This window comes from Sminthopsis crassicaudata, chromosome 1 (assembly GCF_048593235.1).
Source record: "Sminthopsis crassicaudata isolate SCR6 chromosome 1, ASM4859323v1, whole genome shotgun sequence".
NCBI lineage: Eukaryota > Metazoa > Chordata > Mammalia > Dasyuromorphia > Dasyuridae > Sminthopsis > Sminthopsis crassicaudata.
Window position 1 is genome coordinate 100,329,114 of NC_133617.1, and position 18,152 is coordinate 100,347,265.

Here is an 18,152-nt window from a genome sequence, read left to right on the forward strand (position 1 = left end):
AAAATAATTTTACCAGATGTGAAGAAGATAGATTGCAGTATAAATAAGCTTAAAGCTGAGTAGCTTTTAGACTACTCCAAGTGAGAGGCTTCTAGATCTAAGTACAATTTTTCAAGAATGGCCTATACAATGAAATTTTTGAATAAAGTTCAAGAAGTACTTTATTTGTGATCAATAATATGTTAGAGGGAAGAATATCATTGCTCAGTTCTAAACAATAGATGTCATTGAGTAAATATTTTCTATGTTCTTCAAGATGCTATATGAATTTGATGGGGAGAATAATTAGTGTTCCTTATGGTACTCTCAGACAGTTAAGTGACACAATTAATAAAACTCTAGGTCTGGGGTCAGGAAGACGCATCTTTATGAGTTCAAATCTGTTATCAAATAATTAGTAGCTTGTGACCTGGAGTAAGCCACTTTCTCATCCATAAAATGAGCTGGAGAAGAAAATGGCAAACCAATAACTCTCTTTGACAAGAAAACCCAAAATTGGGATCAGAAAGAGTGTGAAACAGCTGAACAACAGACAGCAATAAATTCCTCAATAAAGGTTTTAGCTTCTTGGCCAAGAAATTGCTTTCCCTACTTAATAAAGAATACATCATTAACCTCAGCTTGAATTATCCCTTTAAAGGAACTTTCTTGATCCTCTTAGTTTTTGGAGCTCTTATCCCTTTCCATCAGATTCTTATGTATTTATCATTTCATATTTTGTGTCTCTCAGTATGATACAAGTTCTTGGGCAAAAAGAATATTTTATTTTATGTTTCCCTGGTCTAACCCAGTGTCTACCATATGGTAAGTAATTATTACATGTTCTTTGGATTGGATGGGATAAATTTGTAACAGTTGTCATCAGGAGCTTTTGCTCAGAGAAACTGAGGCAGCCATGGTCTATTTATCCCAACCTCTGACTATTGTTTTGTTTCAGGAACGACTGGTACTTTCTGTACTGCCTCGGTTTGTTGTCCTTGAGATGATCAATGACATGACCAACGTAGAAGATGAGCATTTACAACACCAGTTCCATAAGATCTACATCCATCGCTATGAAAATGTCAGGTAAGATATGTACACATTCATATGAATACACATGCATGTAGATGTTCAAGGAGAAGCAGCTGTAGAGTAGTTAATATGTTATTAGTCTTAGAATAAGAAAGATCTGGAATCAGACATTCATTATCCTTGTGTCCTTGATCTCTCTTCCTAGAGCCTCAGATTTCTTATCTTAAAGTAGAAATAATAAATATCTTACAAGGTTGTTTTGAGGTTCAAATGAGATCATATATACAAAGAATTTCACAAAAAGCATAAAAGGACTATATAAAAGGTAAATTTACATATTCACATGTACATTAACTTAACTTATTTTTATATTGTTTAATGAGTTCTGCCTATAAGTGATGTCAGGAACCCTCTCACTTTCTTTGTTAAATGTTAAATTAGGAATTCATTTGAAGTTTTGATATCATGAACAGATCACTTTTGTTTGCATATAAATGCATATGTTCACTCATGCATGCATGTACATATGTATTCAAATATATATGTATAAATATCTAGATCAGTGGAAACAACTTCTTTACAGGCTTTTAGAAGCTCATCTGTGACAAAGTCAGAGAGTTATCTGGGGGTACTAAGTGATTCCTTGAACTTATCCATACTAATAGAAAAACTATATGATAAAGGGAAAACTTGAACCCAGACAGTGACTCTATCCACATACCATGTTGTTGTTAAGTTTCCTTATGTTATGATTGTTCACCTTCATGTTTTATGAAAATGGCAGATGTAACATCAGTCTGTGATTCAGTTAATAAGTCCAGGACAGTACTAGCCCTGAAGTCAGGAGGACTTGAGTTCAAATCTGGTCTCAGACACTTAACAATTCCTAGCTGTGTGACCCTGGGCAAGTCATGACCCCAATTGCCTCAACCAAAAAAAAAAAAAAAAAAGTCCAGGACATTGTCCAGAATGGTGATTCTCCTTGTAGGCAAATACTCTACTTAGTGATTAAGTGAGCCAAGACTTTTCATTATGATTTTTCTCTTTTGGTAAAAATAATTTTCCTTCTTCCTATGGCAAATAGACCTCTTTCCCCTGCACTTGCTTTTTTACCTTTGGCACATCTCAATTTGATAGTGAAGACCCATTTTCCTGAGTGAAAAATGAGACCTTTCTGTGCAGATCATATCCAAGTAACAAGCAAACTCCTTGTTCTAAAAACTTAATATAGGAAATAACCTCTACATAGTAGAAACTACCATGAAGGTTTTCATTCATATCTGACTTCATGACCTCATTTGAGTTTTTTCTTGACAAAGATATTGAAATACTTTACCATTTCCCTCTCTAGCTCTTTTTACAGAAGAGAAAACGGAGGCACACAGGGTTAAGTGATTTGCCCAGGGGTTATACATCTAGTAAATATTGGGCTGGATTTGAACTCATGAAGATGAGTCTTCCTGACATCAGGTCCAACATTCTATTCATTTCATCACCTCACTAGCTGCCTCGGTAGACACTCCACAGATGTATGTATTATTGATGGATATGGTCTCTAATGAGTGGATCCAGAGAAGGTGATACTCAAATAATTTTTTTGAGGAAATGAAAAAAAGTACTTGACACCATAAGAGAAGCATATAATGAGAGTAACAATAACAATAATAATAATACTCTCCCCAATTTTAAAAGAGTGCATATACAAATATCTCAGGAGAACTGGATTTCATAAATATCAGTTTCCTTTCCTTGATCATCCATTTCTGATTTCTTCCCTTGTTTCTGCACAGCTGAATTCATTCAGCCTTCTTGTTTTTAATTGCTAAGCTGTGTTCTCTGTGATTGAGCCTGTTTTGTAGAAGTTTACATTGCACTAGATTAAAATTTAGTTTACTGCCCTGCATTTTTCAACTTCCTCAATGATGGGAGTCGTTTCTAAGGGAGAAGAATTTACACAAAGACCAAGCTGCTGGCAACCTGTCTCTCCCCTTCTTTCTATTTACAGCAGCAGTGAATGCCACTGGCTTCTTTAGGTACTGAGGAGCTGAAATCAATAAGCGGGTGTAGCAGCTCCTTCCCACTTGAAGGGTGTTTTGTGTTAAAAAAATATATATATATACATATATATATATGTATATATATGTGTATATATATATATATATATGCCTATGTCCTCTATAGTTGAAGAACCTGGTCTTTCAACCAATATCTGGAAGCCAAACTAGAATCATTGCTGAATTTCCCTCCCCACAATTCTCAGAACAAGTCTAGTAGTACATAATTGTCTAATTCTACTCACTTTCTTCATACTTCCTTCGCCAATACTATTTTTTCCTTTTTTCTTGTTTGATTTTCTCCTCTTTTGTTTGAATTTAAATTGATTTCATTTAAACATTTGGCTCCATATTCTAAGTTTATTAACTTAATTGTATTTATTCTTTCATATCCATTTTCCATATAAATGAAATAGAAAGAGGCGACTTTCATAGAAAAGGAGGTAGCTTACTGAACTAGAGAGAACTTTCAAGTTTCTGGCATTGGGACTAGGGTAGGACCTTCATAGAAGTTACATAGAGACATAATTGAGTTTCCCTTATCAGGAAAATATTTTTCAACAATTAAAGCAATCCAAATGAAATGGGCTGTTTTGGAAATTAACTGGTTCTCATTCCTGAAGATCTTTAAAAGAAGTCAGAATTACCAGTTGTCATGCATATTATAGAATTACCAATTATGAGTTGGATTAGGTGACTTCTAAGGTCAGGAGTCGGGAGGCAGAATCTCTGATTCTGTAACTTTGGATCAGTCCCTGATGATTATAGAATTTTAGAGTTGGAAGAGACCTTATGCTTGGTAAGTGAACACCTATAGGTCACTTAGTCTCTGTTTAAACAGCTTCAATTGAAGAAAAAGCCCTACTTCACAAGATAAGACTAGAAATAAGGGAAGGGCATGTTATTTAATTGATTTAGGGAATTCCCATATGGGAAAACCCCCCCTTTACTTTATAAAGCAGCTTAAGAATATTCAGGATTTGCCCACAGTACCAAAAGGATAAACCCAGTATCACAGAGCCACAATGTAATATCATGAAGGAGATTGTATCTGAGTCTTCTTGAAGGAACATAAGAATTCTGAGATGCACAGATGAGGAGAGAGTACATTCCAGGGGTTTGAACTCATGTCCTCCTGCCATCAGGATCAACTTTATTTCTACCTAATACATCATGATTTAGGACCCAATTTCAGTTTACTCAATACTAAACATAGATGAGGTGAAAGGCGTGGTTTCTCTAAAAAATCTATCTCCTTCTAGCACTGTAATTTTGGGGTCTTCACTGACTAGAATTCTGATATGCCGATTTCAGTTATTTGCAAAAACTGAGTGATCCAATTTCAGTGTTTGCTCCTCCATTTCTTTCTCCCTCTGTCTCTTTTTCCTGTGACCCTTGATACAGAGAAGGGGTATAATGAATATATCTAAACTTGTTTTCCTTTCAATCATTTTTGTTATCTTTACAAAACATACATATCTATATCATTTTTTTTTATTTGAAAGAATAACTCATTTGGAGGCACAAAGTCTTATATATTTTTTAAAAGTGACCTACATTGTTTTTATATTGCTGTTATTTTTCAGTACTCCCCCATAGAACTCTTCTTTGTGGCAAAGACCAACAAATTAATTATGTGTGATAATATGTGCCTCATTTTTTTATCTGTAATCCACCACCTCTATCCTGAGTCATTATATTTCTTAGAATTCTGAGGTCTTTCAGTATTATTATGAATTTTTAATTCTTATTATCATTGTGTACATAGTTGTCTTGGCTAAATCTTTTTAGTTTTCAGTGTATTACTTCTTATAGGTCTTCTCTAAATAATCTAATATGCTCATTACTGCCTGATCCATTTTTTTTTGTTCTCATATATCTTAATTCAATCCTTGCCCATCTATAATGTCTCACTCTAAGGCTACACAGCCCTCCACTCTATAGGCTATAAACCCATTTTCATCTTAAGTCTTTTTCTTTTCTAATTCTTCTGTTTTATAGTCCTCATTGTGACCTATCTCCCTCCTGTGACTACAGCCTTATTGGCCACTCTTTCCAGCACTTGCTGTGCTTTCACTTCTTCTCCAACTCAGTGGTTGAGGTGAAGATACTACTTGATGAAGTTACTAAAGTTGGAATACTACTTGCTTCCTTGTGTTATTTTTTAGGCTTTTTCTTTACTACTACTATTTAGTAACTGCTCTTTCTTCAAGGTTCACTCAATCTTTATTTAGTTTTGTTGTTTAGTTGATTAAATGCTGGAGTGGTTTGCCATTTCCTTCTCCAGCTGATTTTACAGATGAGGAAACTGAGGTAAACAGGATTAAATGACTTTTCCAGAATTGCACAGCTAATAAGTATCTGAAATGAGATTGAATTTACCAAGGTCAGCGTTCTATCCACTATGCCACATAGCTACCATATTTACTAACCAATCAAAATTCTGGTAGCTGTTGTACACTGACCTTCAAGAAATTACCCTTTTTTTCACAATTGTTCAGTACTTGTTTTTTAATCTTTCTTTTCCAATTCCTACCTTCTTACTAGGGACCTTCAACATGCATTTCAACACTGGTCAAACACCCTAACCTTTCAGTTTTCTAACATGACCTATTCCTTCACCTACCTAGTAATTTATCCTTCATCTTACAATTACCAATAAATTCTCCACTTCCATGTTTCTGAACTCTGAAATTCCTTTATCTAATTAAAATTCATTTTCATTTCACCTCTCCTTTCCACCTCAAATTCTGCTCATTGTCCTCATTTTGATTTCCAATACTTTGATCCCTCAGTTCTTCTTCAAGCCATCATCACTGCACTGACTATATTCTCTTTTCCTCTTGGTAAACCAGTTCAACATTAATTTTTTTTTTCTTTCAAATCCTTTGCATTTTATCCTATCACATATATTGCCAGGCCAAACCCCAACTTTGGATTACTCCTAGCATCTGTTGCCTTAGCTCTTACTCATTCACAATTGAACCGGTACCAAAAACCAGATTTACTGAGTCCACTTAAAATTTGTTACATTTCTCAACTGAGTCCTCATTAAAGCAAGGCAATCCTTTATCAATTTACTCTCTTCCTTACTACAGTCATTTTTCCAAATCTTTTAATTTCTCAAACCTTTCATGGCTTCTCTTCCTCCTACCCACCCAACTGAAAACCTTGTCTCATATTTATCAAAGGAAAACAGTCAAACTATTCCACAACAGCTTCTTTTACTTTCCTCCTGTTCATCTCATATCTCCCAGATGCCTTTTGTCTTGTTTCCTTCTTAACCTCTTATTCACATGAAATACTAGCTTTTTTTCTTTCCAAGACTACTCCTTCTACATATACACAGGCAACCTTCCATCTTGTTTTCTCCAACAAAATTAACAATTAACACTAAGAAAACAGGTCCTCTATCAGCCAGCACCACACCATCCATATGTGGAGCTAACAGTTATAGTAAATGATAAAGTTTTGAGTGCAGCATACTTTCCATGGATGTCCACAATGATAATGAGACTGACACAGAGCTAGGTTAATATTGGGAGGCTCCATAGGAAAGATTGAGAGGGGAGCGGTATTAGACTGGCTACCAATCTAGCGATTGTTGTATGCCTGTGAAACCTGGACAGTATTCTAGTACCATGCCAGGAAACTGAATTGCTTTCATTTGAATTGTCTAAGGAATATTGTGAAGATCACCTGGTGGGATAAGGTACCAGACACTGAGGTCCTTTCTCAAACCAAACTGTTAAGCATTCCAACTATACTGCAGAGAGCACAACTTTGGGTGGCCACCTTGTTCTAATGCCAAATGAACGCTTGTCAAAAAGATTATTTTATGGAGAACTCACACAGGGCAAGCACTCATAAGGTAGTCAGAAAAAGAAATGCAAGAACAGGACCACTCAGCACAGCATGCCCTTATCAGAGAAGGTGCTGTTCTTTATGAGCAAAGCAAAATTGAATTAGCCCAAAGAAAACATGAGATGCACAAAATTAGACAAACTACCCCAAATGTTCATAGGGACTATTTGTGTCTGACCTGTGGAAGAACATTCCGAGCTCATATTTGGTCTGACCAGCCATAGTGGGACACACAAAACTGGACTTTAAAATAATAATGTCATTTCAGTCCTTTTAAAATATGAAGGACAACAGCCATCCAATCAAAGAGCCTTCTTTATCATATCCTTTTTCTTACTTATCTTTCCCTTTCTATACGATTACTTCCTTATGACCTATAAATATGTCTTTATCTTTGTCTCCCCCATGGCTCCCTGTCACTTCCAGGATCAAATATAAAACTTTCTATCATTCAAAGTGCTTCACAACCCTACTCCTTTCTAGCTTTCTAGAATTATTACACCTTCTTCACTTGCATATATTTGGTTATTTAGGGATACTGTCCCAAATAAGAGTATTTTCACTGGGTATCCCCCATGCCTGGAATGTTCTCCCTCCTTATCTCTGCCTCCTAGCTTTCCTGGTTTCTTTCATTTGAAAATTCTTTCTCCTGATCCCCCTTAAGTGTGAATTCTTCCCTCTTTGGATTATGTTCAATTTATCTAATCTATCATCTTGAATGTGTTTAATTATTTGCATGTTATCTCCCACATCATTCTGTGAGATCTTTGAGACCAGTGAACTGTTTTTTTTTTTTTTTTCCTCGTTCTCTGTATTTCAAGCACTTGGCATAGAGTATGGCATGTAATATTGATTTGCATTTATCACAGTGTTATAATATATTATTACCTTCACATGACCGTGCCATAGAGAAGAGTATATTAACTTCAGTGTTTTAGCAAATGCATGATCTTGTCAGTGATGATATTTTCTCTACCAATACATTCCATATTCAGCTACTTGACTTCTGCCTCCACATAATTTTTGCAAATGTTTTTCATAGGATGCAATTAATATGATAGTTGATCTTCCAGTCATCTTAATTAAGAAAATTCTTCTATATCAGAGGTTATTAAATTTTAAGAGGTCCATAAACTCATAATTGAAAACAAATTTATGTTTTAATTTTTTATTAACTCCTAACTGAAATTTAGCATTCATTCAATTATTTAAAAACATGATTTTGAGGAGAGTTTCATAGACTTCACCAGAGTGCTAAAGAGGTCCATAATACCAAAAATTAACAAAAAAAAAAAAAAAAAGAGAGAGAGAGAAGGGGAGGAATCTCATTGCTATATGATCTCTAAACTCCAGTCCAGTTCTAAATTCCTTAATCTTTACACTATAAAAAATGTGAACCATTGTTCTATGTTTTACTGTATATTACTTGAATATATTAACAAATGAAAAGGCATTCTTCAAGCCCTTGAAATGTGGCAGGCACTGTATTAAGCATTGAGGATACAAATAGAGGCAAACAAACAAGATCATAAGGATCTTTCCTTAAGGAACTTACAATCTAACAGAGAAAACCACACATAGAATTGAAAAGTGAAGGAGGATTGAGAGTTCCTATGTGTCAGATAAACTGATCTGGAAATGATTAAGAATTGAGCAGAGACCTGACTTAGGATCACTATGCAAAAATAAGACAATATTCAATAAGAAGATGGCCATTGGGAGCCATGGTTTAGAAGTAGCTAAAATCAAAAGTTAGACTTATATAACTTGGTTAAAATTTCTTTCTGGTTCTCTCCAAAATATTTTTTTCTAAAGTAGAACTTAGTTTTGTAACAGAATCAGTGAGTCTTAGAAACAGCTCACACACACTTTGCCAAGAACAAGAATGGGAGCTTTCAGCATTGATTTATACTTCCTGAGCTTGTGAATTGGCCTCTCCTGAATTAGACCTGGTTTAAATCCTGAGCCACTCATTCATTCTCCCTTGGCTTCCTCAGCAATGCAGAGCTAAGACCTCAAACCCACAGATGCTTTGTTTGTTTACATGGTGTTGATGTGTCTCCCAGGATGGATTAAAATATTAATATATTTTCTTCTCACCACCACCCCCCTTCCTTTTGTGTTTAGTATTCTTTTCGCAGATGTTAAAGGATTTACCAACCTTTCCACGACCTTGTCAGCACAGGAGCTGGTCAGGATGTTGAACGAACTCTTTGCCAGATTTGATCGACTAGCCCATGTGAGTTGAATTTAATTCCCTCTCCATCTTTAGAAGGAGTATGAGGTTGCATGCTTAATTAGGGAGGGGAAGGTTTTCGGCTGCCATCACTGATGGTATTATCTGTCTGCATTCAGTCCTCTGAGCATTGACAGGAGACTCTCCAATCTTCCTGCAGGATCGATTGATGTTGGTTAGTTAATGACCCTTGTTAGAAGGTTTGCTCTCTAGATTTTGCCCTTTTATAGGCAGATGGTTCAGTGACAGTCAGCTCAAGGGAAAGGGCCATCCAGAAGTCATTTCATTCTGCTTGCTTCCCCCATTATTATTTCCCTATGCATGTGGCTTACTGCCATCTATACCAAAGGTCAGGAAGGAGGCTTTATTCAGTGATTACTGGGTACATTCTCCAAGCCAAATTCCGCCATCTGGCATGAAACTGCACTTTCTCAAGGACATACTTAATCCACTAGACTTTTCTATAATCGTGGCTGAGTTGTCCACTCTTTGGAGCCTTATCAGACTTTAAATATCCACTTTGGAGCCTGGAACACTCTAGCTTTATTTTGTGTCTTGTTTGGTTCATATTAGTTTTAAAGGGTGAGCATTGATAGAAGGAATCATGTTCCAAGATACCACATTCATCATTTAGTTGAACTGTATCTTATTTTACAAAGGATTTAATGGAGGAGAGACCCAAACAGAGGAAGTGACTTCCTCAGTCACACAATTAACAAGTTGAGACATAAATTGAACACAGATCCTCTGACCCTAGAACCACTCTTGATTCCATTCTGGGAGGGATGACGTCATTATCTTTAACACTAAAAATATAAATTCTATATCCTCAGGCCACAGAAAATACATTAGGACCTTATAACATACTCTGTGTGTTAGGATAGAGTGAAATTTAAGGAAAATCCATTCATGATTACATTGAAAGGAATATATTTGTTGCCAACTTTAATATTATTTCTTAATGAAATGGCTTTGTTTCTAATGTTGTTAGTTTTAGAACACAGACCCAGTGAGCCTTCTAAAGCTTCATTGTACATTTTCTTTCACAAAAGTGGTTTATACTGGGATAGTACAATGTTTAGGCAAAACCAATAAAACATGTAAAATTTCTCAAAATGACCTTATTTAATAATTAATTTCTTTAGTGTCATTTTATAATTTTGACCTAAAGAATCAGAAGAGGCCTCTGCTTTATGAATGTGATGTGATATAATATGATGTAATGTGATCTGATGTGATGTCACTTCTTCCTGTTGCATAGTAGGTAAAATAAAAACTCATTTGGGGGCCATTTGAAGACTTTCATAATTTCGTTCCATCCTAACTTTCCTGATTGTTTTTAGATTGTTTCCCTTCAGGTTCTTCATTTCTATCAGACTATTCTACTTGCTGTTGTTCTCTATACACAGAATTATCAGGTCCACTTTCATATTTTTGCACAAGATGTCCCTTTATATTTTGGATATTCTAGTTCCTGTTCTCTGCCTCTTGAAATTCCTAGATCTCAGATCAAGTTTCACCTTGCCTGAGACAGCAGATCTCCTCCTAGAGAGCAATCGGCAGTTTCTGACTGAGCCTGGATAGCTCAGTTGGTAGAGCATGAGACTTTTAATCTGAGGGTCGTGGCTTCGTGCCCCACGTTGGGCGCCAATATGTAATGTTTTGTTGTCTCCAGAGACTGCCAATCACTCTCTGGGAGGAGATCTGAATCTCTCGGCCAGATTCTTCTTCCTGCAGAGAGCCGCCAACTCTGACCTAGAGTAGAGACTCCTCCTCCTCCAGAGTGCCGCCCTCTTTTATCCTCCCAGAGAATGGGCGTGGGATAAAGCAAGGGCTTGTGGGAAAATTACTTCTACCAATGAACTTGTTCCTTTTAAACATTAAACTCCTCCCCAGAAGTTCAAAGAGGTAAAACTCCCCTTAAAGGGCAGAACTAGAGAATTGTTAAGTACTGACAGCACTTAGTAAGAACCTAATATCTCATTATCTCATTAGCACTTAGTAAGAGCCTAATACATGCCATAAAATATTTCTTGATCTCTTTAATTATCAGTGCTTTCCCATTTCCAGTTACCTTGTATTTTATCTTGTAAAGACTTCTTTGATCATATGTTGTTTTGTCTAATACAATGCAACTTATTTGAGAGCAAAAACTGGCTTTTTGTTTGTTTTTATCTTTATATCTATGTTGTTTGACACAGTTCCTGGCACATACTATGCACAAATGAAATGCTTCTTGATTAGAATTAAATTAAATGGAAAAATAGAGGAAACATGGCAGGTTCCATTATTTCTTTACTCTTGAAAGTTTCACTGATAACCTGAAAGGGAGGCATCCTGGTCCTTCACTAGTATATGTATTAAAAGATTGTATCTAAAATTCTCCAAAGACTAAGTACTTGATAAATATTGTTTGTTTTTATCCTAGGGAGAGTTTTCAGTGCCTTCAGATGTTTAGATATCAGCAACCTAGAACAAATAGTACTGTACTCTGTACTCAGTGGGTGATGATTTGAAAAAAAAAAAAAAAGGCCTTGTAGATAACTTGGTTAATACTTTGATGATTAAATAAATCTTTGAGTTCATTGATGTAAGATTTTTTCCAATTTTTCACTGAATATGACATTTCATCATGTATAATATTTGCTGAGTCTATTCCTCTTGATACTGCATGGACCCCAAGGAAGCATGTGATCCATCTGTGTTGCCATTCTCTTAACAAGTGACCAACCAGCCCACTTACTTTTCTGATCAGATGACTTTCTGATTTTATCATTTGTGACATTTTCCTTAGGTATCTTTTCATTGATAATATGTTACAGTTTAAATAATGGCCATGGAGACACCCTCTATTGCCCTTTGGGCAATCTACAACTTTGATTTCTGGGGGAATGATAGTTTCACATGACTCACTTATAAATATCATCACAAGTTTTTTAATGAATTTTTGCAAGAGGCTCATTAAAGTGGATTTATAGTTTTCCCTCAGACTATCTTACTCTCAACTATGTGTTTAGTTCAATATAGTTATAGTGTCCAAAATAATAATTCTATAGAATGTCTGACCAAAAAATAGCATGGTTTAGATAATAGGAGTGCTTTATTCAGTTGGGTCTTCTTGTGTAAATAGTTAGACCAAACTACCTGGTAGGATTTTTAAAGTCCTAGAATTTTTTTCAGTTAACACAAAATAACTGACATGCAAGAATTTCTTAATTTTTAAAAAAATATCTATGTTCAAGTACATACACACATCATATTATACATATGATGTATGTGTATATATACATATGTATATGTATATTTATATGTACACATATCAATTCATTTCTAAGTGACTTGGAACATTTTATAAATTATGTTCATCTTAGATACCATTTGAATAAGAGGCTATAAACCACCCTGGATAGACTATTCTTTTAAACTTTTCATTGACATCTTTTGGATTAGAGTGACACAAATTATAATCACTACTGAGTTAGTTATGAGTTTTGGACATATATGTGATAAAACTATGAAATCAGTACTCCCATTTGAAAGACTTCAAATGAAGGCAAAATGTTTTGTTTTAGAATAGGGATAAGTACGGGATCTGGTATTTCATTGCTGTAGAGAATTTTCAGATGACCAAAGTCCCTCTATCACTATAAGTCAGGACCTTCTCTGCAGATTACAGTCTTAGACATTTGCCTAGAGCCCTGGGAGATAAAGTGACTTGGATCAGTATCAGAAGAAGATGAATTCCAAGCTTCTTGTCTCCAAGAACAAGCCTATGCCCCATATACTTTATTAATAGAATCATGTGTAGGTAAACATTGACATATGCTTCTGTTTCTATATTGAAACACTTTTACTTGCTTGCTATATTTCTAAATTTATAAGTAGTTTCAGTGTACAAAATGTCCTTTAATGTTGGAAGGGATGTGGGGAAAACTGGGACACTAATATATTGTTGGTGGTGTTGTGAACCAGGCCTTTAGAATAGAACTATATGTGTAGATATAATAATGAAGACTTGAAGAACCATATAGACATGAACTCCCATTTGGATACTCCCTGTAATACAAGGGTATCCCTTCTGTTCCATATGATACCCCAAGTTCACTAAAATATTGTTCTAACAAGAGGATAGGTGACCTCAGAAGTGGGGCCCTTTTTGTTTTTTCTTTGTTTTTGTTTTTGTTTTGTTTTGTTTTTATTGATTTATTGATTTATTTTTTTGCTAAGGCAATTGAGGCTAAGTGACTTGCCCAGGGTCACACAGCTAGGAAGTGTTAAGTGTCTGAGTTCAGATTTGAACTCAAGTCCTCCTGACTTCAGAGCTGACACTCTATCTACTGCATCACCTAGCTGCTCCAGTGGGGCCCTTTTAAAGAAGAAGAAAGAAATGAACAAATTTGCATACTTTTCTGTCCATGGAAGCTTTGAATTTTGGGTTATAATATACATAAGAGACATTTTCTGGAGAATGGACTTTGTGTACCAAAGTCAGCCATGACTTATTTTGGATAGGATCAGTTGACTGCAGATCTGAGTGTGTGTATGTGCATGTATATATACATACACATATATGTATTATTTATCATTGCTGTTCAGCTATTTCAGACATATCAGATTTCCCATGACGTCATCTGGGATTTTCTTAGTAAATATACTGATTTCCTTCTCCAACTCATTTTATAGATGAGGAACTGAGCAAACAGTGTTAAGTGACTTGCCCAGGATCACATAGTTAGTGTCTGAATCTGCATTTGAATGCAAACCTGTTAGGATTACCAAATGAAAACTCAGGTTGTCTGGATAGTGTCAAGGTGAACTCAGGTTGTCTGGACAATTACAAGGTGAGAACTCAGGTTGACTTGACAGCTCTCTGGCTCAGACCTTTCGTTCAGGTCTTTAAAGGGAATTTACACCTTAGGAATTCTAAGAGGAGCAAGTTCATTGGTGGAAGTATTTCTCCACTGAGTCCTTACATGCCCATTCTCTGGGAGGATAAAAGAAGGGCAGCATTGGGTCTGGGAGAATCGACTCTGGGATAGTTTTGACCCCAGGCAGGCTGAAAGGAGACCAGTCTGATTTGAGAAAGGCTGGAGGAGATTCAGAGCTCCCAAGAAACCTGCGCACAGAGGAAAAGATTTTACAGATCTACTCCCAGAGAAGGATTAAAATTGAGCAGAAGACCAGACCCTCACAATTCAAGAACATTACACAAACCCTACGATAAAGACTAACTATCTTTCACAGCTTAACAAAAATATATTATCTGATTCTTCAAATGCAGGTCAGAGACCTTTCACTGTCCCAAACTTTCCTTTTTAACTTTAAACACTTTTTTGGAAATTATTCCCAGAAGTGATCTGTATACTAGGCAAGTATACATCTCTATTTTTTAGGCTTTGCTTTATAATGATTATCAAAAGATCAGAGAACAAAACTGTTTTTGTTGTTTTGTTGTTCAAGGAATCTTATATGATTTTTTATGTAGTTGCCACTAGGAATATATTTACATATGCACTAGAGACACCTTGTTGATGAAGAGTCTTTCATCTCATCTTTGATTCTGTTCTTTATTGGTAAAGGTGAGAAATTGTTGATCTACTGAATTTTATATATATTTTAAGTCAACAACAACAATAACAAAAAAAAAGATTACAAAATCTCATATTTGCTGTACTTTTAAGTCAACTGGAATAATCCAAAGAAATCCTCTACAGAGATCATCACTTGTAAAGGTCTGGCATTTCCGTTTGATAGCTTTATTAAGGATGATCTACATCTGCAAATCATTTCATAAGGAATTCATAGAAATGAAAAAGTAGACAGTCGAGTAGTTATTGAACTGTCCTTACTGAAAATTTCTTATTAATAAGATCCTTTAATTTTATAAGCATTTAGCATTATTATTTTTTTTAAATTATTGTGGGACTCTATTCCTAAAGCACTCAAAATTATATAACCTCCAGAATGGATTATTTTTGTACATGCTTGGTAGAATACTTCTCATCTATTATTTTGGTTTGTTTTTGGTCTTTAGTACTAGTTCTGTTGTCTCATGGAGTACATTAGGAACCATGATATTATATTCAAATTGTGCTGGTCCCACTTTTCCGTTAATAAAGAAAGCAGTATGTTATAGAAATTTCCATAGATCTTTTTTCCATTCTGTGCATATTTATTGTCCTTCAAGTTTGTTTTTAAATGTCTTCCAGATGCCTTGGATTGTCTTTCACATGGTTGTGTAAACTGTTTTTTTAAAAACACTGTTATATGCAATACTATATATTATAATCCATCATCCTTTTCCATAAGATCTGGCTAATTTGTGTTCTAAAGCATTTAGCATAATGCTTGGTATGTAATTTATTTTACATAAATATTATTTATTATTATTATGCAATTAGGGTCATCTTTAACAGCCATTTCTCTGCATTTGGCAAGCTAGTCCAAGTATTTCCTGTGTAAAGTGGTTTATGAATTCTCTTGATCTCTTTATTGTGGCAATTCATTTACATTAGTTAGACTTCATTAGGAAATTGTTATTAGACCATCTTGAAATCTGCTACACTTCCCATATTTCAGAATTAACAACTTGTTTGAATAGGCTTAGTTGGAGTTGGATTCTACCATCCTTCTTATTTGAGGTATTTCTGCTACTCTGGCATAGATTATGATATTTGTACTAAAAAACTGAGGATTTGGCTTTGCACTATCTAGATAGGTAGGTTGGAAAAATTACCTCATCAGTGATCAATCATGTTCTCTTTGTTAGAATACAACCAATTTTGTACTTTAAGTTTGTTGTTGACTGACTACCATGTCCAGTGTCTCTTGACATTCTTTAAACAGTATGTTCATTGTTGATGATATATCTTTATAGTCTAAAAGTCATTGATATCTTTTATTTCTCTTTTCTGGAATACTTTTTGATATATAGAGAAAGATAGACAAACAGACAGATAGATATATAGATACATAGATACAAATTCATTCATTAATTTATTTGCTTGCTTTTTTTTATTATGATCATCCCTAAATATCCATCTTTTCATTCAATGAAGTCACCTAATACTGAAGAATATGTTGTTTTAATATGGAGGCTTTTATCAGGTTATTTCTGGATGACTCTATATATACCTAGGCTGGTTTTTAGAAGTGGACCAAGTTTCTTGTTAAAAAATATTAGCTAAATAATTACTGAGCACACAATTAGTACCTTGTGAGAAGAGTGATCATATGATAAGTTCATTTTATATAAGAATCACTGGAAGAAATTAGTGATGTTTAGCCTGGAAAAGAGTATTTTAGTTGCAGAGAGAAGAGATAGTAACTGTTTTCAATATATGAAAGATTATTAAGTGGGGGGAAAGGATTATATTAGTTTATTTAAAACTCCGGAGTACCGAAGTGGGAGCAACAGGTGGAAGCTCCAAAGAGACTAAATTAATCTTGGTATGAAGATAAACTTCCTAATAGTTATCTCTATCTCAATGTGGAAAAGGCTGGCTCAGGAAGTAATGAATTGCTATTTACCACAGATCTTCAAGGAAAGACTAGATGACCACTCATATATGTTGCAGAAGGGATTCTTTTTCACATAAGTTAGATTATTTTAGATATTTTTCCAATAAAAGAATTCCATAATTTTGTGATTAACAAAATCAGGTCCAAAAATTTGAATTATGATTAAAAATCAAGAATTATGCTAGAGTTTGGTAGTATTTATGATATATAGATAACATGCTTATTAAATATGTTGATGGCATAAAGATATGCATGCATAATATTTTAGGTGACAGAATTGAAATGCAGTGATCTCTTTCAGTGATCTGGACACTATATTTTTATTTATTAGGGCATAGGTGGAATAATTTTAATGGCAACTATTATACACATACAAATACATTCAAACACATATACACACATGAACCAATAACATGCACATATTGGCTTATAATGAACTTTTACACAAATGTTTCAAATATGAAAGTGAGTTCTAAGTGACTAAGGATTCTGATCTTTCTACCATTTATAAAGTATGGGCTAAATCCATATGGTCTCCATTACTTAGCATGTCACACTTTTAAAGTAGTAAGGTATCACAACTTCTTTGTAGAATAATGGGGGAGGGAGAGAACAAAGGACTGACTTAGTCAGGGATCATGAGTTGAAATCATTACTCTGACTTGGTCCAGACACTAAGTTTCTCTGGACTTTCATTGTTTCATCTGAAAAGAATTTTGATGAATAGCTAAGTGCATCTCTATTTTCTCAGTGTAATCAGGAAGCCACAGCCAAGGTATGATCAAAGCAAAAACTTATAGGAAGAAGTTTCCTTATCATTTTTTAGTGTATCATATTCTATTTTATAATATGCATATCCATTGTATAACAAAATTGGCATCTGAAAATGGATTGGAGTTCTAGGCTAAAGCATATGTAATGAAATTGAAAGAATTATTAAGTCCTGTATTTGGATTCAGAAGATCAACCATATTTTATATGGGATGGAAATGTTTAGAAAACAGCATATGTGAAATGTCCTATGGGTTCTTAGTGGGATTAATTTGAACTATATTAATAGTAAATAATGCTATAGTGCAGCTAATATGGAAAAGGATGGTGAAGGCAGAGATTTTTTTTTCTTTTTCCTAATCTTTATGAAATTATATAAAGAGTAAATAAAAAAATCAGAAACAGAAGCATGGAGTACAAAATAATTAGGATGCAGAGTTTGAAATCAAGTCCATTGACAAAGATGGGAGTTGTTTTTTCCTTCTTTTTATATACACCTTCTTTACTTAAAAATCTACTAAGATAAGCTTCTTCCTTGATATTGTTTTATCTTGCATCTGCATGAGAACAGCTCTCCTTTTAATGCACTAGCACTTATGTTTTTATCTAAGTGTAACTCATGGCCAGAAATCAGACATGGAGGAAAATATCCTCTGAGAGTCTCATTTCAAGATTACCTCTTACTGCAGACA

The 18,152-nt window shown here is 34.7% G+C and overlaps 1 protein-coding gene and 1 non-coding gene across 3 annotated transcripts in view; both read left to right on the plus strand.

Moving 5' to 3' along the window:
- Positions 1-18,152, plus strand: part of ADCY8 (adenylate cyclase 8) — a 411,706-nt gene that overhangs the window by 193,647 nt on the left and 199,907 nt on the right. For both annotated transcript variants that reach the window (XM_074265464.1, XM_074265467.1), the window contains exons 3-4: positions 938-1,068; positions 9,060-9,171. In XM_074265464.1, coding sequence (XP_074121565.1) covers positions 938-1,068; positions 9,060-9,171 — 243 coding nt within the window. The remainder of the gene's footprint in view (positions 1-937; positions 1,069-9,059; positions 9,172-18,152) is intronic.
- On the plus strand, positions 10,743-10,815 carry TRNAK-UUU (transfer RNA lysine (anticodon UUU)). The gene has a single exon. It is a non-coding gene; the product is annotated as a tRNA-Lys (tRNA).